The following is a 25,452-nucleotide window of genomic DNA, read 5'->3' as shown; positions in this document are numbered from 1 at the left end:
GACCTAGCACCAGTGTGCTGGCTGAATAGCCCTGAATGTAAGACATTAATGCAAATATTTTTGCATGTTATTAACTCTAATGACGCTACCTTCTTGCAGTAGCCACAGCTGAAAGCAGAGAAAAGTGTTTTCCTGGGTTTTTTTTAAATCATAATTGTCTTGGGTCTTTCTCTGAAAATCACCATGAAGACAGAAATTCCTTAAAAGTGAAAGTGGAAATACCAACAGACTTCTGCTTTGTCAACCTTCTCATCATCAGTGACAGCAGAATGGGTCACAAAATTCAGGACCACAAAGTTCAGTCCTATAAATGTTAGAAATGTCCTTCTTTAGAACCCACCACTGTTCTTGCTGTTGTAACAACAATGCCCATCCACAGCAATAGGAAATCATTATAAAAAGTATCTGTTTTACAAAAGAAAAAAAAAAAAGTTATGCAACCCTGAAATTGTTATGCAAGTGAAAAATCATTCTAATTCAGAATAGGTGTAACTCCATGCTAGCTATAGCAGTGTGGAGTTTTGGAAGGCATAGTATTTCAGACCTAGCTCTCTCATTTGCCAACTGTGTGACTTTGAGCAAGTCACTTAACCTCTCTGATCCTCAGTTCCTTTTCTATAAACCACTATCAATGATAAAACTGCCCTGTCTACTTTATGGGTTATGGAAGCAGATCAGAGGTGATTGCAAACATGAAAGCTCTCTGAAAGCGATGTAAAAATGTTATTATTGATTTTAACCAGGTGAGTAATGACGATGCCAGCTTGAGAATAACTTGACCAAGGTAGTATCTGGTCCGTCTTGAAGAAAAGAATGGCTCTTGGGAAATAGATGGCCAGGCCAGTTTAAACTTGAAAGAGCCTTAAACTTGAAAGTCTTTGGGCCGGGTGGCAACTGAGCTGTGCAATCTGGTGAGCGCCTCTTCTAGGCTCTTGCTGTGACAATATTGGCTACACGAAATCACTGTGCTTTCTCACCAGACTTCATTTGGGAAGAGTTTACACACTGGCGGCCTGGCAGAGCTGCTGGGGTGTGGAGTTCTACAGCTGTGCCCTGGAGAGCAGCATGTCACTGGCGTTCTATTACCGCCCTCCCTGGGGGCTCAACAGATGGCACGGCGTCAGAACCAGAAACCCAAGACAAACCTGTCGTTTGATGCTTTTAAGCCTTTGCAGAATCCACAATTAAAATAAGACAGAATGTCCATCAAGAGGAAAGAGGTACAGCGAAATAGGCCCACAGAGCATACTTTTTTGGGGGGCCTAAACATGGCTAAAGCTATCTGGAGATCCCCACTGTAGAAAAGGAATTGTATCTGGTACACGTTAAGCTGTTAGGAAAATTAATTGAAATAATGCTATTGATAATAGCAATAATTAAGTAATTTTAATATGGAGCTTTATATTTATTTTCATTGAATTTAAAGAAAATCTTTCCAAGTCAACTCAAATTTGGCAGATCCCAGGATGAGTAAGTTGCATCTCAGAACCGTTAGTAATATGCAGACCAGACCCAAAGTTGAGCAGAGCCTGATGTGTTTTGGCAACAACTAGTGAGGAGATAAAATCTCTGATTGTTGTTTTTTCAGTAACTCCCAAAGAGAAAGCAGAGTTGCAGCAGATATGAACCAAACACTTATCTCTTTTGTTTAGGCAAATAGCTCCAACTACAGCCTTGTGATGGAGTCTGACCTGGGGACCTTCTTACCCTCTGGGCTGAGGTTCACTGGCTCTAACTCGGCCAGGATCATCATGGAGGAGGTCATGAGCCTGCTGCAGCCCATCAACATCACACAGGTCCTGAAGAATGGAGATGGGACAGACATTAACTTCTGGATCCAAGATGGAGTGCCTGGTAAGAGCAGAAGATGAACTTGGGGTTCTTTACATACTGCCAGCGATTTAAAACAAAGTTTCTCTTCTGACATGCCACAACAGATACTGGTAGGTCAATTAATACACGAAAACCCTTAGCTTTTGTCTATAAGATATAATCTGATGATTTCCAATATTGGGATAATAATACTCCTTTATGTTTGTTTATCCATCTGTCTGCTCTTTCTAAAGTACAAGTTCCTCTCTCCAAGAAATTCTGATTTAATGACTCAGGGATTGGGCCTAGAAATTGGTTTGGTGTTTTTTAAAAACAGGTATAAGGTGATTGTAGCTCAAATGATCTCCTGACCAAAATTTATGAAACAGAATAGAAGACAACTCAGTTCAGTTCAGTTGCTCAGTCATGTCCGACTCTTTGCGACCCCATGGACTGCAGCACGCCAGGCCTCCCTGTCCATCACCAACTCCCGGAATTTACTCACACTCATCTCCATTGAGTAGGTGATGCCATCTAACCATCTCATCCTCTGTCGTCCCCTTCGCCTCCTGCCTTCAATCTTTCCCAGCATCAGGGTCTTTTCAGATGAGTCAGCTCTTCACATCAGGTGTCCAAAGTATTGGAGTTTCAGCTTCAACATCAGTCCTCCCAATGAACACCCAGGACTGATCTCCTTTAGGATGGACTGGTTGGATCTCCTTGCAAGGGACTCTCAAGAGTCTTCTCCAACACCACAGTTCAAAAGCATCACAATTCTTTGGTGCTCAGTTTTCTTTACAGTCCAACTCTCACATCCATACATGGCTACTGACTAGATGGCCTTGACTAGATGGACCTTTGTTGGCAAAGTAATATCTCTGCTTTTTAATATGCTGTCTAGGTTGGTCATAACTTTCCTTCCAAGGAGTAAGCATCTTTTAATTTCATGGCTGCAATCACCATCTGAAGTGATTTTGGAGCCCAAAGAAATAAAGTCGACCACTGTTTCCACTGTTTCCCCATCTATTTGCCATGAAGTGATGGGACCAGATGCCATGATCTTAGTTTTCTGAATGTTCAGCTTTAAGCTAACTTTTTCACTCTCCTCTTTCACTTTCATTAAGAGGCTCTTTATTTCTTCTTCACTTTCTGCCATAAGGGTGGTGTCATCTTCATATCTGAGGTTATTGATATTTACTACTACTGATATCCTTCTAGTTCTAGTCCTGTGCTGCAGAAACTTCTCTGACCCAAGTAGTCCCCTACCCAAAATCAAAGTATCTGAAATTTTACCATCAGAGATTTATTCTTTGAGGTTGGGAACATTTTGTTAATCAGTTTTTCCTAATGCAAAGACTGCTTTAAGAGGTTGGACATAAACTAGTTTATCCTGATCAGGTTCATCAGGTTGATATTTTTAAGATCAAGTCCTGGGCAGGTATGAAATTATGTAGTAGGACTAGGCATGGGATGATTACAGGACAAGAAAGAAGACAAACAAATTTCCTTCATAAATTTGCTGAGACTGGCTGTGGGAGAGGGTTATTGATGATATTAGACCTCTGTGATCAGAAGTTGTTCCCTCAATACCATTATATCCACAACCAAAAACACTGTTAAAAAATCTATTTGCATATTATTCTGTACTTGTATTATGCATATAGTAAGTCTAGCTTTTGAATAGTCTTAAAAATTACAGTTTCCAGAACCATTTTTATAGCTACAAAATATTTCACAAAATTTTTTTAAAGTCTCTCTAGATCCACCACACTCTAGCCTTTTTTTTTTTTTTCAGCCTGCAAAATAGGCTTTAACAATAGCATACTGTATGGATTTAAGGTTTTTTTTTAAAGTTCATTCTTTAGATATTACAGATTAAAGCATATTTTAGATGTTAAGGTTGGTAATAGTCTTTTATAACTAAAAAGAGAAGGAGATTTTCTTTAAGACACGGACCTAAATCCTCTCCAGTGGTTTGTGTATATTTTAACCATATTTTGAAATAACTTAAGACAACATTTCCATTTTCAGTGCTGTGGTTCGTCTGTACAGAACCGAGACTCTCTACATATATGTGCTTTTAATCATGATCAAGGTCTAGGGGAAGGACTTTTGCCCTTTGAATTGTATAAAATGTTTTTGCTTGAATTTTAGATTTTTCTTGACCCTTAAATTTTCCAGAAAGAATCTTCTTAAAATTTCAGAAAAGCCCAGCACGTTTTCTGGGTGGTAAGAAGTGAGAAAAAACTTGACAGGTTGTGGGTGAATTAGAGTGAAGACTGGAGGTGGTTAAAGGGGAGGGGAGGAGCTGAAACCAAAGACAGAAGAACAAAAACATGTGTGCTCCCTCCTACCAGGTAGCTTCTGCTTTTGTTGCACTGGATACTTGAGAATCAGCTCTAGCTTTATTCCTTCTATGTAGATATTCCATAAGAATGGTTCTATTTGGAATTAACAAGTTGATTTGATTGTCTTCACAAAGGTAAGGAGGGCTTCCCCTCTTGCCACAGAGTAGTGGGGAATTGAACCCCATTGTGATTGCTTAAGAACTAATGTGAGTTATATACTCAACATTTAAAAAACTAAGATCATGGCATCCAGTCCAATCACTTCACGACAAATAGAAAGGGAAAAAGTAAAAGTGACAGATTTTATTATCTTGGGCTCCACAGTCGCTGCTGATGGTGACTGCAGCCATGAAATTAAGATGCTTGCTCCTTGGAAGGAAAGCTGTGACAAACCCAAAAAAGAAAGTGAAAGTGTTAATTGCTCAGCTGTGTTCAACTCTTTGCAACCCCATGTGCTGTAGCCTGCCAGGCTCCTCTGTCCATGGGATTCTCCAGGCAAGAATACTGGAATGGGTAGCCATTCCCTTCTCCAGGGGATCTTCCCAAACCAGGGATCAAACTTTAGGACTGACTGGATTTCCTGCATTACAGGCAGATTCTTTACCATCTGAGCCACCAAGGAAGCCCCTAGACAGCATATTAAAAAGCAGAGGCATCACTTTGCCAACAAAGGTCCATCTAGTCAAAGCCATGGTTTTTCCAGTAGTCATGTATAGATATGAGAGTTGGACCAAAAAGAAGGCTGAGTGCCATAGAATTGATGCTTTTCAACAGCGGTGCTGGAGAAGACTCTCAGGTCCCTTCGACTGCAAGGAGATCAAACCAGTCAGTTGTAAATGACATCAACCCTGAATATTCATTGGAAGAACAGATGCTGAAGCTGAAACTCCAGTACTTTGGCCACCTAATGCGAAGAGCTGACTCATTGGAAAAGACCCTGATGCTGGGAAAGATTGAGGACAGAAGAAGGAGGCAGCAGAGAATGAAGATGGTTAGATAGCCTCAATCTATCTAAATGGTCATATAGATTCACGACTCAGTGGACATGAATTTGAGCAAACCCAAGGATATAGTGAAGGACAGAGAGGCCTGGTGTGCTGTAGTTCATCGGGTCGCAAAGAGTGGGACAGAACTTAGTGAATGAATGACTTAGCGACTGAACAAAAACAATGTAATTTACTCAACTCCTGCTAGCTGTCAGACACCCAGTTAGGCTTTTTGCATACACTGTCTTTTTGCTCTAGATGACCATCCTAAGAGTTAGGTACAGTTACTCCTGTTCTGAAGATGAAGAAGCAGACTCAGAGGGACTGAATGACTTGCCCAAGTCTATCTGGCTCTTAAGTGCGGAAGTCACCCTGAGAACAGGCCACTTTGGTTTCAAGGCTGGTGGCCCGTTTCCCACACTATGCAACAACACGGGGTGTCTGGAATGCTGAGATGGTCTTCCAGATCTATGACAGTGTCTGAAATGTTTATCTTGCTCGGCTCTTGCTTATGCAAAGGATTTCAGTTCATTCCTGCTCCAGAATAATTTACCCCTGGGGAAAGGAGTTTGTTATTGTAAATAACTACTTATTTCTTCTCACATTCTTTGTTCCACTCCTCTCTCTATCAGGAGGGTTTATGTAAACTTGGTAGCTCATTTAGACTGCAACTTATGTTTCCTGGAATTCTTTTTCATTCAGTTTAGAGTATTGTAAGATGGAACCAAATTATTGCTGTTTTCCCCTATTATTATTGAGCTATCTTCTGGTATTTCAGGTTTGAGGTCTTCCTGGAAGAAATAATGGAACTGTTTATAACTCTTGTTACCCATCGAAAATTTTAGGAACGTTAGAAAAAAGATGAAGAACCATAGTTAATCCGAAAAAGAAAATTAAAATATACTAGTTGTGTACTCAGAATTCTTGAAGACATGGCAAGTTACAGTGAGTTAAAGCTAAAAATAGGACTCAAAATACTAATTTAGTTATGATTGAAATAACTGTTCAGCTCACTTTTGAAAAATTAGTGAGAAATATTTCCAAATTCCATTCATCCTTTCTTCTTTCTCTTTTTCTTTCCTTTCTTCCATTGAACTAATAAATGCTTATTGAGCCCTTTCAAGTCGTTGGCCTATCACATTTCTGTAGTGTGATGACTGAGCCCCATTTTTTTAATGGTTTTTGTATACTCTGTATCAAAATACTAATTAAGAGCACAGATAGGATTAAAATTCAACATGATTTTCATTAACTATAGAAGTCAAATGGATAAATTTATGAAACTATAATCTTTGGAGAGGAGATAGGATATCCTTCATCCATCTAGGTGATGTCCATGATGAACAGGATAACTATCAACATAAACATAAGGCTTTGGATGGGAGGAAAGTTTAAAAAAAAATCTTAGATGTATTTTTCACATAAACTCTCTGTTCTAGACATCTTCATACTCCAGCCACCACCCACTTCCTCCCTCTGCCATACTTCTTCCTATTTTCTCCTCCAAATCCTAAATGCTCTTTAAGGCTCACTCCATGTTCATCCGTGTCTGGGAATCCTTCTTTAACACAGCCTGGTGCTCTGTTGCTTTTCTGAATTTCTAAAACACTTCTGTAGCCCCAAGTATGGCACTCAAGTCACACACTAACATTGTCCTTGGGTTACTAGGAATTTCCCTTCATCCTGCCTCCTATACTCAATGATCAGTTATTTGAGGTCAAGCGTTTCTATTTCTTTGCGTCCTCTTTAGCTCTTAGTTTAACTTTGGGAAACATTTAAATTCTTGTAAATACCACAAGAGAAAAAAAAAAGTAGAAGTAATTGTTTTCTCAACAAGCTTTGGGTCCTTCAGCTTAAGAGTGTGGCTAAATTAAAAGATGCTGGGAAAAAAAAAGACATACAGATGGAAGGATGATGTAAATTAAGGAGGTTAGAGTAATTAGGATTATTTACCTTAAAGGAGTAAAGACTGAGAGAAGATGTTGATTAGTATTTTCTAGTACATTAGTGATTCTTATACCTAAAATGGTATAAGAGAACAGTTGTTCTCTGACTCTCTTTGAAAGATAATGTAAGAGCATCAAAAGTGTCCAAGATGCATTTAGGTTAGTCTCTATTGATTCCAGATAGCAGAGAGGCTTTCAATCTTAAATTTTTGCCTGATTTTCCAATTATGAGGTCTGAGTTAGAGTGACAGGAATCTATTTCATCCTGAACATGTCAGTAATAAGATATAATTCATGGTGCTCAGATGTCCATAAATGCATCCTTCTTGAATAATTTTCTTTAGAAACTCTTCTATAAAATATACATTAATGAAAAAGTTAAATACTCTGTTAAGGTGACCTGAGGGAGTGATCCCACCATGACTGCCCATCTTCCAATAAGAGTTTCTTCCTCTGCTTCAGAATCTGAGAAGCAGCCTTTTGTTGATGATCTTGGCAAGTAGCAGACAGTGTGCTGGGAAGGATTAGAGAGTGTGTTCTGGGCTCACAACTTTGAACTGCCTGTGCCATCTTGGACAAATGATGTAATTTTTCTCAGCCTTGCACAGTTATTATTGAGCATTCTTTTTGTATAACTTTTAAATTTATTTATTTATTTATTTATTATTTTTGGCTGCACTGGGTCTTCATTGCTGGGTGCAGGCTTTCCCTAGTTGTGGCAAGTGGGGGCTACTCTCTAGTCGCGATGTACTGGCTTCTCATTGCAGTGACTTCTCTTATTACAGAGCACAGGCTCTAGGGTGCACAGGCTTCAGTAGTTGCAGCCCATTGGCAAAGTCGTTGTGGTGCATGGGTTTAGTTACTCCACAGCATCTGGAATCTTCCCCGACCAGGAGTTGAACTGGTGTCCCCTGCACTGTAAGGCAGATTCTTTTTTTATTTTTTGTAAGGCAACTTCTTAACCATGGCACCACCAGAGAAACCCAGACTGTTCTTATCCTGCCGTATGGCACTTGGGAATTAATAGTAAGGGAGACAGACAAGATCCACAGTCTCTACAGTCCAGCGAGTGAGACTGGATTATCTCATGTGTAAAATGGGTATGGTCACCGCCAGGCCCCCACATATGTTCCTCCTCCTTCTCTATCCTCTCTCTCACTGACCAGGACCACCTTCCAGAAACCACACAATCATCCAGGACACAGAACCAAACGCTCTCAAGTCCTGTTTACTCCAATTCCTCTTATTTTTAAAGCCCATTCCCTCCTCTCTACCCCACAAACCTTATCTCAGCAGTACTCACTGATTTTCCTGTAGCAGCCTGCTGCTAGCATCTCAGCCTGCATTCTTTGTTCCCTTCCATCTAATTGGCTCACTTCTTCCAAAGTGAACTTTCTAGATTAAAAATCAGACTATCAGTTGGGTTGCCCTTGGCTGCAAAATAACACAGAAGCTGCAACTTAGAACAGTAGTAAGGGGATTTTTTAATTTACTTTTAAAAAGTAGGAGTACGTGGTTACAGAATGCTTAATTTAGTCATCAGTCATACCAAAGATCTTGGTTCTTTACATCTTTCCACTGTGCCATCATCAGCATGAATTCTGTCTTCAGGCTTGTTCCCTCGTGGTCCCAAGTTGGCTGCGATTGTTCCAGGCAACAGATTCTCACACAATGGACAGTAATGGAAAAGAGGATGTCCATAATGGCTGGCCTTTTATAACAGTGAGGCTTCATCCAGAAGCTTCAAAGCAAATGTTCCTCATTTTCATTGGCCAAAATTATAACATGTTTGTGGTAATAAAGTGGAATTACCAAAACTAGATTATATTGATTAAGTTTTACTTCCTGAGTCTAGGATGGAGCCCAGTCTCCCCTGAAAATGTAGCCTCCTGATGTGTGAGAATAACTGGGATTCTTTAGGAAGAAGATGAGGGTTCCCACTTGTGAGCAGCGAAGAGTAGCAGCATGTTTAGTCATCTCTCCTCCTTGCTTAAAACCCTTCATTGTCTCCCCATTGTTCTCCATGTCAGGTCTTTGCTTAGCCTGAAATTCAAGGCCCTTCTGGTTTCACCCTGGGCTGCTGTGCAGCCTCCCCTCTCATGGCCATCCCATTTCTCTCTGTCCATCTCTCATTCATACAAGTCTCGTTCACTGAGATTCGGTGCACCCTGCCTCATTCTGTCTTCTTCACCAGCTAATTCCTACTCGTCCGTGATTCAGCAGCCTGTTCTCTTCTCACAAACCTTCTCTAATCCCTAGCTGTCTGGGTGAGTAAACCTTGGGTGTGTTCTCATAACCCTCTCTTCACCTCCTCATGGCAGTTACCCTTTTAGAGAGGTGATTGCAAATTCCTCATCATTTCCAGCACCTAAGGAGTGCCTGGCCCTTGACAAAATGGCCTGAATCAAATGATGAATCAGTAGCGTCTAGGTTTGTGGGAAGAGTGAGATGTTGTACGAGAGGTTTGTAAACTGAAATGCCATAAGTTGTGATTACTATAGTAATAACTTTGCTTCACCAAGCTGTCCTGTTACGTATTGTTTTGAAAATCACATTTTAATTTCTTGCATTTTTTAAGAATAGTTCAGACTCCATAGTATAGTACCAAATATGCAGATTACTCAGAATTTCTCATATTTTCCATTTTGCTTCTTTCTGATACTTTATATGGCATTAAGCAGAACTAAATTTAAATGTTTCATTTCTACATTTCCAAAGGCCTTTCTCCTAAAATTTTCCAAGAAAGGAGAAGATCAGGGCACAAATAGGAATGTACAGTAAGTTGAAGGTTTAGCCTCTGGGCCCAGGGCTCAATGTTTTCCAGTCCCAGATGGAATAGTGCAATATAGTAGTTCTATGTCCCCTGCTGTCCCTAATGAAAAGATGCCCCTTTTGTGGTAAAAAAAAAAAAAAAAAAAAAACCAAAAAGCACTAGTGATATGTGAGAGAGTGATGCTGCATGGTGAGTAGACTTCACACCACTGGGAACATGAAAAGGACACTCCCTGGTTTGTGACTATAACCCTTATTTACATAGTCCAGCAGTTTCATTCCATCAGCAAGCCTGTCTTGAGTGCCTACTATAAACCAGGCACTCTGGACACTGAGGCTAGAGCGTGAAAAAGACCAGCTATCTGCCCTCGTGGAGCTTACATTGTAGTGAGAGGTACAGAGAAAGCAGTTGGAAGAGACAAACTGTAACAAAGATGTCCAGAATGGAAAACAAAACAAAACATTAGAGAGTGATAAGGGCAATACAGAGAATTATAGCAGGGGTATCACAAGAGAAGTGACAATTCCCCTGATTTTCCAGGAAGAATAGAATTTTGTGGGATGAAGAGGGAGTGCATTCCACATGAAAAGATGAGGATACACAGGACTAGAGGTGAAAAAGTTCAGTGGGTCCTTGAAATGATGAGTAGTCTGATTTGGCCACCCCTTCAGGGATCACAGGCTTCCCTGGTGGTTCAGATGATAACAAATCTGCCTGCAATTTGGGCGACTTGTGTTCGATCCCTGGATCAGGAAGATCCCCTGGAGACAGAAATGGCAACCCACTCCACTATTCTTGCCTGGAGAATTCCATGACATAAGAGCCTAGTGGGCTACAGTCCATAGGGTGGCAAAGAGTTAGACATGACTGATCAGCTAACACTACTAGTACTCAGGGATCAGAACCTTGTCACGGCGAAGGGTCTTGCATAACTTAATGAAATGGTAATGACCTAATAGAGGCAGAAAAGATTAAGAAGAGGTGGCCAGAGTACACAGAACTGTACAAAAAAAAAGGTCTTAGTGATCCAGAAAACCACGTTGGTGTGGTCACTCACCTTGAGCTGGACATCCTGGAGTGTAAAGTTAAGTGGGCCTTAGAAAGCATCACTATGACCAAAATTAGTGGAGGTGACGGAAATCCAGCTGAGTTATTTAAAATCCTAAAAGATGATGCTGTTCAAGTGCTGTGCTCACTATGTCGGCAAATTAGGAAAATTTAGCAGTGGCCACAGGACTGAAAAAAAATTTTTCATTCCAATCCCAAAGAAGAGCAATGCCAAAGAATGTTGAGACTACCATATGAGTTGTACTCATTTCACATGCTAGCAAGGTTATGCTCAAAATCCTTCAAGCTAGGTTTCAGCAGTTTGTGAACCAAGAACTTCCAGAGGTACAAACTGGATTTTGAAGAGGAGCCAGAGATAAAATTGTCAACATCCATTGGAGCATAGAAAAAGCAAGGGAATTCCAGAAAAACATATATTTCTGCTTCAGTGACTGTGCTAAAGCCTTTGACTGTGTGGATCACAAGAAACTGTGGAAAATTCTCTTAAGAGTTGGGAATACCAGACCACCTTACCTGTGTCTCCTAAGAAACCTGTATACACGTCAAGAAGCAACAGTTAGAACCAGACATGGAACAACTAGTTCAAAACTGGGAAAGGAGTATGTCATGGCTGTATATTGTCACCCTGCTTATTTAACTTATATGCAGAGTACATCATGCAAAATGCTGGGCTGGATGAATAACAAGCCGGAATCAAGATTATTGGGAGAAATATCAACAACCTCAGATATGCAAATGATACCACTCTAATAGCAGAAATTGAAGCAGAACTAAAGAGCCTCTTGATGAGGATGAAACAAAAGAGTAGAAAAGCTGGCTTGAAACTCAACATTCACAAAACTAAGATCCTGGCATCTGGTCCCATCACTTCATGGCAAATAGATGGGGGGAAAGTGGAAATAGTGACAGATTTTCTTTTCTTCAGCTGCAAAATCCCTGCTGATGATGACTGCATCAATGAATTTAGAAGATACTTGCTCCTTTGAAGAAAAGCTATTGACAAATATACACAGTGTATTAAAAAACAGAGATATCACTTTGCTGATAAGGGTCCACATAGTTGAAGCAATGGTTTTTCCAGTGATATATATGGATATGAGAATTGGACCATAAAGAAGGCTGAGCCCCTAAGAATGATATTTTTGAGTTGTGGTGCTGGAGAAGACTTTTGAGAGTCCACTGGACAGCAAGGAGATCAAACCAGTCAATTCTAAAGGAAATCAACCCTGAATATTCTCTGAAAGGACTGATGCTAAAGCTGAAGCTCCAATACTTTGGCCACCTGATGCAAAGAGCCAATTCATTGGAAAAGACCCTGATGCTGGGAAGGACTGAAGGCAAAAGGAGAAGGGGTCAGTGGTAGATGAGATGGTTAGATAGCATTGCTGATTCAATGGACATGAATTTGTACAAACTTCAGGAGATAGTGGAAGACAGAGGTAGCCTGGCATGCTGCAGTCCATGGGGTTGTAAAGAGTCAGACGTGACTTAGCCGCTAACAACAACAACTGATTTGGCCACAGTTTAGTTTAATATGGGGAAATAGAGCTAAAAACTAAAAAGGTCTCTTGGGACCCCAGTTGGACCCTGACTGTCATTTAGGAATTTGGGATAGCCAGAAAGTTTTGAAAGTTTAGAACAGGAGGGAGACGAGATGGGGCTCAATTCCTGCCCCTGAGAAGGCACCATCTAACCCACAGCATTGTCCTTGAGAGACTCAGAACAAAAACCAGCACATCTCATGGGTTGGTCTGCATGTCCTCTAGCAATTTCTTGCTAAAGTTGCACTGTTTTGGATGTTTTGCTACTTGACGGACTATCCTATTGGAAAGACAAAGAGAGTAGTCCCATAAAGCATTGCGCCGTGATTGGCAGTGGCAGCAGGAGTTCCTAGATGTTAACAATGAAGTCTGACTGTAATTGGAAATAATCTGCCTGTTGAATCTCCTTTGAGTCAAACAAATCTTTGAGTACAGTGACAGCTCATCGATTTCTTTTCAGCTCTTCTAAAAATATGCTTATCAATTTAATTACTCTAATAAGCATAGGATTATGGAAACAACAGAAAAACATCACAATGCAAGAGATATTGGTAAAATTGAGTTTCTGATTGAGTAAAGTCTTCTGACTATAGAAGTAAATTCTATCTCAATTATGTATGATAGATTCCTTAGATCATGTAATTTCATTGGCTTAAGATCCTTCCTTTTTTTTTTTTTTGTCTCAGTATTAAAGTTCAAAAATGACTACTTAACCTGATATTTTTCTACATTCCCCTCATGGGGATTTCTAACAGTGAATTAAGTCTCTCTATTATCTCATTTTTATAAGAAAGTGTGAGATTGCCTAATTCTAGGTAACTAAACTTTCTTTTCCAGTATGACACTTGCTATCTTAATTGTCCTTCCAGTTTGTACTGCATAGGTCAAACATGGGTGAGCTCCGTGAAATCTATTAGTTGTGGATCTTTGTGATGTGATGAGCTGTTGCCTGTAGTAGGACCAGTTATGAAGTGCATCCTCAGTATCTTTCTTTTCTTCCTTTCTTCCTCCTTCCTTCCTCTTTTCCCTTCCCTTCCCTTCTCTTCCCCTCCTTCCTCTCTTCCTCTGTCCCTCCTTCTCCTCCTCCTCTCTCTCTTCCTTCTTCCCCACCCTCTTTGCTCCTCCCTCCCCCTTCCTTCCTTCTCTCTCTCTCTCTTTGTGTCTTTCTTTCTTGTTACAATGGCTGCTATAACCTCCTGACAGTTAAGAGAACAGAATTGTATGTAAAGATGGGCATGGCTTTCATCAGGGCTTTCATCACCCAAAACCAGCCAGTTATGAACAATTTAAACCTACCTGAAAATGTTTGTTGGACACATGTTTACAAAAATCCACATTTTTGGCAGAAGTGTTTCATTAAGTATTATTGATACCATATTTAAAGCATGAAGGTCCTCATAGATATCATTTTAATATCTTTAGTCAATGCTATAGTGCAAAGCGCAAACAAAAGGGTCAGTAATTCCACACTCACTATTCCTGACAAAGGATTTTTACTGAGATATCCAATTATCTGACATAATTGTAGTCACTTGGCATGTTAACTTCAGTTGCTTTAATTTTTCATTTTGTGTTGGTGTAGACCCAGATATGTGTTCAGGTTATAGCTGTGGTTCACAAACCCAATTGAACTTTAAAATCACCTGGAGGCTTTTAAAAACATGTCGGCACTTGGGCCCTACCCCGAAAGGTTGAGATTTTATTGGTCTGGCTGCAGGGCCACAACAGTTCCACGAGTTCAGGGAGAACCACTGACCAAGAACACCATTGTGTTCCATGTTGAAAGGCGTCTGCTCTACTTGTGGAGACTTGGGGCCTAGAGAGAGGGCTGGAGAACACTGGTTCCAGAAGCCACCCGGAGGCTCCAATATGCAGCCAAACTTGAGAACCATTTTGAAGTAAAGCATAGCCTAGGCCTTAAGAGCATGGAGCTCTTAGGAGCCATGTAGAAATGGATTCAAAATCTTGCTTTTCTCTCTAGCTGTGTGACCTTAAGAAAGTCATTTCACCTCTTGAAACTTCAACTCCTTCATAAATAAAATGGTGATAATGATACCATCACATGAGAGTATATTGAAAAAAATAAAGACAATCCAAGAGCAATGCGTGACACAAAGTTAACTCTCAAGAAGCCACTGTTACTATTTCAGTTATTAAAGCATAATCTCTGTATTAGTCCAGACTCCTGCAGTGCTGAGTGACAGAAGTCCAACTCCAAAGACCTGAGACAGAAATGGAGACTCAGCACACCACAGGAAGAGAAGGGCTGGATCTGGTCTCACGGACTCTGGCCTTTGGATGCTCTTAGCACATGTATCCTGTCTCTGGTGCTTATCCCACCTTCTTTCATGCTGCCTTCATTCTCTCAAGCCAACTGTCTCCGTAGGTGCTAATCTTTGACCTTAGGCAGCTTAAAGCTCAAAGGCTTTGATCTTTACAGCCTCTTTAGCACAAAGAGTCTAGTAACTCATCACCTCCAACTCAGTTGGGAAAATCACAGTGGCCCAGCCTGGCCCCTTTGCTCATCCCTGTGACCAAGATGCACCATCCTTAAAGTGGGGAGAATCAGTGGTGTGCAGGTAGACGAACACAGAAGCCACCTTTATTTACACTGTTAAGACCTGATTCAAAATATGTAAAACACAGAAAACCTCTGCTATCTAAGATCTATAGCAGATAGAAGGACAACAATGAAGTCCCAGAAGCAATTAAATATATATATATATATATCCTGAATTTATAATACCTAATCTCTCAGCTTTTCATGACAGAAGATGAGTTTAAGGCAAAAAAAAAAAAAAAAAGCATTCCTTCACCTTTTCTGACTCAGCTTACCTGAGACACTCAGGTAACCAGGTAGATGCAAAACTGGATAAACTGATACCTCACTCCCAGCAACCCACGTGATCTAACACCGCAAGTGCTCTCTGCCACCATTGCCACCCCACGATCTCACCTTCCTTCCACAAAAGGGAAAACTTAGCAGACTTGTTTATAGGAACACAAATGCTACAAATGCTCTCAGTATTTATCCAAGAAGAAGGCAATGAGGAAGAATGTCCCAAAAGACGCAGCCACACTCTCTAACGTTTGCATTGTTCTAACCACTTACCTAACATTTGTGTTAGAGAGGCAGCAAGTGTCGTAGAAGAGCAAACAGGTTTCCTAGCTTTTCATCTCTGTACCTTTGACAAGTCATTTAACTTCTGTGAGCTTCAGATTCCTGATCTGCGAGGTGAGGGCAATAATACTGCACAGGACTATTGTGAGAATGAAATGCATTTGATAAGTGATGATGTATTTGAAAGTCAATTACACTCTACACAGTTGATCTTCAATAAGTGGTTTCAGTGTTTGGGGGATAGTTTTATACTTTAAAGAAATACTGTAGAGGCCTTGCTGTGAACATGCTCTTATGTGTTTAGACCCCGGAGAGAGGATGACCTGAATATTCTAGGAAATATTGCAAAAGATGCATGAGTATTATTGGTATTCACTGACCTTGGGGTTTTAGCATGCTTACTTTGTGGTTGCGCAAATGAGGGATGAAAACTGCTGACATTCACCGCAAGCGACCCTGGTACTTGACTGGTTCAACAGCATTATCTAGGAAAGCACCTGACTCCCTTCATTACAACATGGTGAATGCTGCGGAGAAGGAAGCAAAGAAGGAAAAAGCCACACGTTAATACCGTTAGTAGCTCTTCTATGTCAAATGATACTTCTGGGATTTTGAGGCCTCTTTAATGTTTCTATTCAGCCAAAGTAAATTGATTATGGGTTGATAAAAGTTGGTGGGAGGATTATATAAGTGAATGTGTTAAAGCCAACTGGCTCATGGCCAAGGACACAGATGGCACTCTGACTCTCTTGGGCAACATCGAGTTCTGGATTCTGTGCTGTGAACAGAGTAGGTATCCTCCGCTGGCAAGGAGCCTTGTCACAGACGATTGATATTCAGATAGCATGCAGCAAAAAATATATACAGTGCATCTTCTCTGACCTAAAAAATGGGAGAATTACGTGTCTAAGCTTCTTCTAGTGTTGACTTCTTAACCTAAAGCCCATATTTTTCCAGAAGTGAAAATTGCTTTTGATAATAAAACAGAGGTGTTTTAAATGAAAGAGAACTGAGATTACATCTACCTTTTAGGAGCAAGAGATTAAATAGCACAGAATTGCCTATATCAAACAAATATGAATAAAGGTCAGCTATGGATTTTAAATTGTTCAGAAGAACGGTACTTCAACATCACTAAAACGTAGGGAGCAAATTGATGAGGATATCTCAGCCGTGAAGAGATGTATTTTCTTAATATTTTTTACTGTCTGGTCTTGGTACAATTTTATCTCAATTTCTGCTAATACAACCATATAAATGCCTGATTTATACAGCTTAGGTATCCCATGGCAACATGAGCTTGTGCTTCTGTCTTTCATTTCCTTCCTATCCCTCCCCTTCTTTTCTTCTTGTGAGTGGCCAGAAGACGGTTCCTATTTTCAACTGTTGAATCTGTTTATGAAAATTGGAACTAAGCAGTTTAGCACAATTAAGCAGGGTGCCTCATTCATCAAACCTTCATTTTTCTAAGACTCTCAGCCTGTCAGTCACCAAAAAAGCATTTGTTAAGTGGAAGCTGTATTTCTAGTCTTCTGGCATGCCACATCTGTTGACGATTAAAGGGGCACATACGGTGCCATTCATGTCACGGCATGTTCTTCCCTGTGCCTTGGGTCATGGGCCCTCAGGGACATTTACAAGTGTGTGCTTTTTAACTGTCCTGGAACTAAAGGGTTTAATTTCACCTGATAACATGTTTATGTGTCTTGTAAAGGAACTAATCATTCCCTTTTGCTTTCCCTTATTATGGGGTATGTGTGTGTGCGTGTGTGTGTGTGTGTGTGTATGTGTATCTGCACCAAAAAAGAACCATGCCATATAATAAGTATAAAGACCTTTTTCTACATAACCACCCACTTTTCTTGTATACTGCTTCTTTTATTTTTTATTCATTCTTTTGTTAAATAGCACATTTCCTGGCTTTTCTTGGATTTTATCTGTTCTTTGAATACTACGTAATTCTTACTTCATTTATATTCTTAGTCAAGATTTGGATCAAATTTTTCAATATATGATCCATGTGGTTAGAAATCACTGGGATTCCCCTGGAGTTATGTTTTCTTTCTTTCAGACCTCTAATTGACCTGAGAACATATAGCCTTTTTCATTCTATAAACCGTATTATTCAAGAAGTATCTAGAACCTAGAAAAGTGAAGCTGAATTTACAAGTCATCCATCTAGGTATTTTATCTCTCTAAGTCTAGCACTTGGAATATTTGGCAAAGTCCAAAGTATTGACCTTTTTTCCTGCTTTCACTCAACTATTTAGCATTGGGTATGCATGACTATAGGAATACTAATTTTGTTTTCATTTAAGACATAGGTACTTTTGGACATTGTACCTCTTATTAACATTATGAGCAATAAAATGAATTAGAGTAGAAGAGCTACCTCAAAGAGTTATTTAATGGCTGAAAGAGAATTAGAAGAGAAAGAAGTTCAGACTGAGATTAAAGCCAGTGGTAATTTCATCCATGGTGGATAACAGTGTTTCTTAATTTTTAAATATTAAGTATGTTGTAATGTTTAACTATCCCTAATATCTAAATGAATTACCACCATATTGGAGAAGGGTGGAAGTGACCCACAGATTCTTTAGTGCTTGTTGAAGAGGAACAGCTCAAGGAGTTTTGAGAATTCTACAGAAGAGAGAAAGCTGTTACATTCAAGGTACCACATCTTTCAAGTGGGGAAAACAGGATGCACGAGCATGCCTCTTCTCTAGCATTAAATTTTGTACCAGTTTGCTATTAAACACAAGGATTTGTGAAGGAAGCAATTCTAATTGCTTGGCACTTCAAAAACTTGTTCTGCTGTTCAGTGGGTTAGAAACAGTTTGAAAATTTGATGGCATTATAAGTCATGCAAATTTACCTGTAATAAATTTTTGCTGTACACCTAAATAATGTATTATTCAAATGCAACTATAGAATTCTCAGAGGGGGAAAAAGAAGCTAATATTTATTGAAGATCTGCAAGATATAACATTCATTGTTTTATCTTCTCCTCTTAATATCCATGAGAAAATACTGCTGTTTCTATTCTACAGATGAGGAAACAAGCCAGGACTGCCTAGGAGCATTCCCCTGACTGGTGCGAGGTGTAGCACAATCCGACATCAGCTCTGCATGACTGCAAAGCCTGTTTCCTTCTCTGCTGTTTTTGCATCCCTGGGATATTGTTGAAAACAGCAGAGTGGCAGCTTCTTAGTTCACTTAGGCTTTGCAAGCAGTGCAGCCTGACTTGCCAAAGACACACACCCAACTTCAAACCTACAAATCAGCTTGTGGCTTGATTGATCTGGATTTGAGTCTAAATTACCCCATAGATCAAATAATGCTGCATCCAGTCTCTAGTTTCTACTTTGTAGCCAGCTTAAAATGTCTCAAGACTCACATTGTCCCAGGGAACACAAAGCCTCATCTTATGTTAAGTATATGCTGTGCTGTCTCATATTCATTAAAGGTATGGCACCTAAATTAAGAATCCTTCAGGTTGGTTCTTGAACCGATATGGGAAGACCCCATTTTGAGATGTTTCTACACAAAAAGAAAGCTACCACTGTGTATTGTTTCCAGCCCTCTTAACTATTATCCCCAAACATAAGAGGAACCTAGTTTCTTATGGAAGCTTTTATGGAAGCTTCTTATGGAAGCTCTTAATGAACCTCATTGCTTGACAATTAGTCAAATGTCTTAAATACAGCATTCCTTCATTCTTTATTTTTCCACTTATGGTTATATGTTAAAACTCTTTGGCTGTTGTTTGCCCCCCAGGTGGTGGTAAATGACCATGACTGCTAACAGGCACAGGCGCGTGCTAACAACTGCCTCATGCATATTCAACAGGGGCGCTCTGTGCAAAGGGCTGGGAAATTAGGTAACTTGCCAAGTCTTTCCACATCTAATATCTATGATCATGGCTGCAAATTACATGGGACAGAAGGAATGGCCTTGCACTGTGAAAGAATGAGAGGGAATCAAGATAGCCTCTGGCCCCTGGCTTGGGCAGGCAGCTGCCCCCGGAGTCCACCTCTCCTGGCCCAGAGAGCTGAGGTCACCCTCAGCCTAACGAGCTTTCAGCCCTGCCTAACGAACAGTCCTTTCTCAGCAAGTCCTCACCACCCCGCAAAGTAGCAGGCTCTTCTCTTTATTTTAATCTTTTGTTATAATGGTAATTAGCATTACATCTTGAATATTAAATTAAGAAATCCAAAACAGAATTTTAAATTTTAAAAGCTTTTCCTCTAGGAATCCAGTTGCATTAATTTTGTGGACGGGAGGTAAGCTAAATTGGCCAAGTTTGTGCATTCATTACCTCATTCTAATCCTCAGCATCACAAATGCAAAAGGCTGTCATTAAATTTGAGAACTGACAAGAACTGGGATTTCTCAATATCAGTGTTGAAAGATTAATTTGAAAAGATCTCACTAAAAAACACAAAAGGTTATTGCTAACATGGGATATTTTATATTCATAGTCTGTAGCTGGTTTTAAAAATACCTATTTGCAGAACCCGATTGAGAAAGAAGTTATACATTTAGAGCACTTTATCAAATTTTAAATTTAAATAGTTATTATTTTGTTCTGGTGAGATGCAATCACAGTTTATAAGATAATATCAGAAGTTTCTTTTCTCATCAAAGGATATTTGACTTCCAGTTATTAAACATTTTACATCCAAACAGACGTTAAAGAGAGAAAAAGGAAGAAAATTACCTTTTTTTTCACCTATTTTCTTCACAGTATGATTTTAAAAGAGAAAGTACTTAGTTCTTTAATAATATTTCATACTTTGTGTTTGCCCTAAAATTACTGATGGCAAAAAGGAAATGGTAGTGATGAAAGGAGTGGTAATAAATTTCAGGTAAGTATAGTTAATTTTCACCCAACTATTTGCCAAGCTGAAATTAGGGTAAAAAATGTAAATATTTCACCTTTGATCAATGGAATTTTAATTTTATAAGTGGCTATATACCTTGATGTATACATCTGTAGCACATTTTAAACATCTGTGTTCAAGATGACCATTTGGGAAAAGGAAGCTAAAAGGTTCATTGACTTCACTTAATACCTGCTTTCTGGTTCTGTATACTGTATTCAGATCCCAAATGAAACTTTTATAAAGAGAAATTTTATACAAGTTGATTACCTTAGTTTAAACTGTTACCTAGAATGGCATTTTAAAAACCAGAATGTGATTTTGCTGTGAGTTTTTAAATGTTATACAGTTGTTGAAGAACTGAAACTTAACTGGTTTCAGCCATGAAAATGAGAATAATTGAGACTGAAATGCTAGACAGGCTGATGATGGTCTCAGCTCTGTTAACACAGGCCCCTCACTCCCTTGTGTTGCTTTTATTAATCAGGAGAGATCTCTGCTTTCAGACCTAGGGCTTGGTTTCAAAAATGCTGCTTTAGGGTAACAGAGTGGTTTGTCGCATTATTTTCATCACACTTGATTACTTTTAGCCATAGATAGCTTAAAAAACTTGATTAAAACTAACTACATATACAGGAAGAAAATAAATAGGTTGCCTAAAGCATAGCTATAAAAAATAAAAAGTCCAAGCTATGCTTGAAATAACTTTTATAGGTGAGCCTTCTATTAAAAAATATAATAATCTACAATGTTGCACTCCTAAGATTCCTAGGCAGCCATTGCTAATAAGAAAATTACATTGCTTCTGCCTCCCCTTGCTGTATGTTTGCTTCTTTCCTAAAAGCACAGGCCTAGAAGCAATTTTAATGATCTGGAATATATCCTAAGGCCCCATTTCAATCAAGACCAGACCTAAAGCCGCAGATTCTGCTAACATCAAAATAGTCGCTAGTTCTTGCTATTAATACAGGGATTACCTGCCTGCCCCATGAGTATAAGAACAGCAGTTTTGTTGTAAGAGGATCTGAAAACCCTCTGGATCCCTTTATGCTGGAGATCTCTTTATTTTGTAGTCAATAAAAACTAAGAGGGCCCCTTCTGACATTTTTGTTTGGTGACTCCTGAATTAAACATTTGCCACTTTTTCTTTTTCAGCACTATTCCTAACAAGTAGAGGACAGGGGTTCGAGGTGTTGATCCTTTAACTTTGAGTGGTTTTTAAAAACACGTGCTTACCCTGCACCAGTAGTATTCAAACAATGCAATTAGGAAGCTCTCGGAAAGCTTATTGAAAGTGCAAATTCCTGAGTCTCATGTCTGAAACACAATTGTAGTAAGTCTGTGGCGGGACCTGGAATCTTCATTTTTCTCAAGTTCTCCTGATGATTAATAAGTAGAACATAGGCTGTCTGGGAACCATCCTTTGATGAAGAAGATGGTCTCTGACTTTTTACTCACACATCCAGAACAGCAGGTATCTGCTGTAGCCCCCTGAGGACTGGGTGACCTAGGCAGTGTTTTCCTGGGTTTATTGACGTCATCAGGTTCAGTACCAAAGGCTACTTTGCTGAAAGCAATTTAGTGGCTACTGCGAGTGCCCTGGGGTGGGAGGACCTGGGTGAGTTCCAGGGCCCTGTTGATGAAGCTTTGGCAGCGTTGAGCGAGTTATTATCATGACTCAGTTTTCTAGTAGATGAGTAGAGATAATTAACTTTGCCTCCTACCTACCTAATACCAAGGCTCTGACAAATGTTGAAGCACAACTTGTGAAAAGAAGCTAATCCCTATGTGGTGGTGCAGTTACATAAGTAACAGATTTCCAGAAACCAAACACCTGTGGAAAACCTATCCTTTTCCTTATGTTTTATAATATTGTCCCTCAGTTTTAGATGATGGTTTGTAAAACTACTTCCTCAGAGACTTTGCCCATAACTTTCAACGTTTCCCTTCGTCCTGTCTCAATTCATTTCTATAAAGGTATTGAGATGCCAGATTACGTGTCACATTTCTAAACCACCCTCTGACTGGTGCCCTTGGAAATTTCACATTTCCCATGCTCAGAAGCTAGGAAGTCAACCATATTTGACTCACCAAAAATAGCAAACAGCTGCTGAGCTTGCCTGAGACAGTGTGTGATAAAAAGTCAGGTTAAACCACAAAGCCTTCCCAATCACGAATCAGCGTGTGGGTGCCTGTATATAGGACTTCATGCGAAAGAGACGGGGCCGAGTGAGGGAAAGCTCTCGAGTGGCTCTTTGGAATTGGAATTTTTGCAAGGAAGCTTCCTTGCATCCTCACTAGGGGAGCCTCTCTCATTTTACCTACTTCATCCTTTCCAGACCCTGTGTGAACTTCACTTCAGAGCAGTGTGCTGCCAGAATTCTGTCACGTCTGCTTTGTCGACCCAGGGAGATGCCTGTGATGGAACCAGGCGAGTTTATCCCTCGTTGCAATGAGGGAGGGCACATCCCATGAGGAACCTTGAGGCATCTCAGTCAAAGGATGTTAGAGAAGACTTGGGAGATTCAGGGTTTGGAGAGGAGAGGGTTTGGGAAGGTCCAAGGAAGTCTGAGTAAACTCTGGGAGTTGGTGCTGGACACGGAGGCCTGGCATGCTGCAGTCCGTGAGGTCGTAAAGAGTCAGACATGCCTGAGCAACTGAACTAAACTGAACTGGAGGAAGCAGGGCTTTCCTCTAACTTGGTTGCCTTCTGGAAGAGGGACGGTTCAATGACTGGGTATCTTCAGTCTCATGTGTTGGAAGCAGACCAAATGCAGACTAACATGAGTAAAGAAGGAACAGTCACTCATATTACTCAGAAAAGGGGATGTTTAGTATTTTGTGGCTTGCACAGTAACTTTGTTCGGGTCTGGACTTATGCAGAACAGTGAAGTGGCTTGTTTTTGACTCATTTTGTCAGTCACAGAATGGCCTTTCTGACGCTGGTGTTCTGTGAGGTTCTTGATGTGTCCAGCAGGAGAACGAGATGGCCTGGCTTCTAACAGCCCTGCCACCTACCTGTAAGTGTCACATCAGTTTCTGAACATCAGGGGCTACTTTCTCCTTATTCTGATCAAATGTCCTTGTAGTGTAAAAATCAGTTTTAGAGCAGCATGATTTATTTTGTTGTGAATGTTTCAAGTTCTCTTTGTAGATTTGGTTTTTTTTTTTTTTTTTAAGTAATCTTCAGCTTTGCCATTGTTTATGATTGGTTTATCTGATCTCAAGTTGCCTGCCCCCCTACCATTTAGGAACTTGGGCATTAGGGATATTTAGGGACTGAGGAACAGTAAGAGTGAGGAGATGTTCCTCCCCATGAAGCAGTAGATCAGTAGGAAAATGACAAGGAGGGGCAAGGAGAGAGGCAGTTGAGGCCAAAGTCTACTCAAGCTTGGAACTGATGAATGGACAGACGGGTGGGTGGATGGAAAATACCAAGTCCACCTGAACTTCTTGCCACCCAGACAAGTTGCAGTTATCCTAAATACCTCTAGAACCAATAACCAACAAGGCATATGATTCCTCCCATTTTATTACTTGTTTATGTGTGTATACATATCCATACATACATATTCCACCTGGCATTGACACATAATACTGAAATTATGGGCTACTAAAATTATGGGAAAAAGCAACTAATGTTTCAGGAGATTTTCTTAACTAAGGGGAACATAAGTAGGATGAAGACTCAGTAAAAAAACTATTTGCAATGTCTCCCACGTGGCAGGCAGATTCTTTACCAGCTGAGCCAGAAGGGAAGCCCAAGAATACTGGAGTGGGTAGCCTATTCCTTTTCCAGCAGATCTTCCTGACCCAGGAATCAAACCGGGGTCTCCTGCATTGCAGGCAGATTCTTTGCCATCTGAGCTATCAGGGAAGCCCGTTTTAATTCCCGTTGCCTTTGAAATGTATCAGAAGTCTCTTGCTGACTGTGGTTATCATCAGCATCATACAGTTTGAAGCCTATGAAATGTTCATTTTTCATACAAACATAGTAGAGAGTCAGGGTGTGAGGGATGCATTCCTTTCCAAAAGACACTTCTGTGGAAACACTCGGTGGAGAGGCATCCTTCCTCTAGAGATGTGGGAAAGGACCCAGTGGCGCCAGGTGAGTAGTATAGATGACTACAGAGACTGAACGCTCACTCAGTGTTTAGGATCCTGGCCACAGGACAGCCGTCCCTCTTCTTTTCTGGATTCTTTGTAAGGACTAACCTACTGAGAGGTTAAACCACCAATCAGAGTTTGAAATCTCTAAGGGAAACAAATGGCCTGTGATTTCTTTTCCTTCTACTTCAAAGCCTTGTCATAGCCAATATCTAGAACCTGTGACATCATAAGGTCTGAGGCTTTATAAGTAAAGGCAGGGAATGCCCTTGGGAAGCTCCTCCTACTACTCTTGTTGGAGTATGTGAAAATCTCCTTGCTCTTCTTTTTTTTTTTTCTCTTGTTTCAAATTGAGCATTCCACAAAGAACAAAATTCTTCTCTGATAACTCTTATAAAACATTTTGTGCTTGGCTCTCCAAGGATTAAGAATTGAACACATAATTCTCCATTCATTTCTCAAGTGTCAAGAGAAAATGGAGTTTGAAGGCTCCAGTTCCCTCGCAGGTTACCCTGTCTATCTAGATGAATTAGTATTCAGCACAGCTTTGGAAAAATCTCAGATGATTTGCAGTTTTGCAAATTGTTCTGACTCATAATGAAATCTCGGGCTGAGGAAATCACTAAACAGTTCATGGGCATGAGCTTTTCTCCGGATGTCTGGACACCTTGGATCAATTCCTTCGTGTGCCTTCTTTGCCTCTGAACAACCAAGGGCTGCTTGAGAAAGTCACGTACACACTAACTTGGTGCCCCTGCAGACTCAAGGCCCCCGACCTTAGCTGAACCCTTGATGAAGCCTCAAACTTCGGCAACATGTCCTCAGTCACTTCCTCCCCCAAACCATCTCCACTGACATTCCCCTGCA

The 25,452-nt window shown here is 40.2% G+C and overlaps 1 protein-coding gene across 4 annotated transcripts in view; it reads left to right on the top strand.

Moving 5' to 3' along the window:
* The window catches only part of CPQ (carboxypeptidase Q), a 537,298-nt gene that overhangs the window by 447,787 nt on the left and 64,059 nt on the right, over window positions 1–25,452 (top strand). For all 4 annotated transcript variants that reach the window (XM_070477363.1, XM_070477364.1, XM_070477361.1 and 1 more), the window contains one exon: window positions 1,653–1,854. In XM_070477363.1, the coding sequence (XP_070333464.1) occupies window positions 1,653–1,854 (202 nt within the window). The remainder of the gene's footprint in view (window positions 1–1,652; window positions 1,855–25,452) is intronic.

Source organism: Odocoileus virginianus, chromosome 15 (assembly GCF_023699985.2).
Source record: "Odocoileus virginianus isolate 20LAN1187 ecotype Illinois chromosome 15, Ovbor_1.2, whole genome shotgun sequence".
NCBI classification, from domain to species: Eukaryota; Metazoa; Chordata; class Mammalia; order Artiodactyla; family Cervidae; genus Odocoileus; species Odocoileus virginianus.
This window is presented reverse-complemented; position numbering and strand designations above follow the sequence as displayed.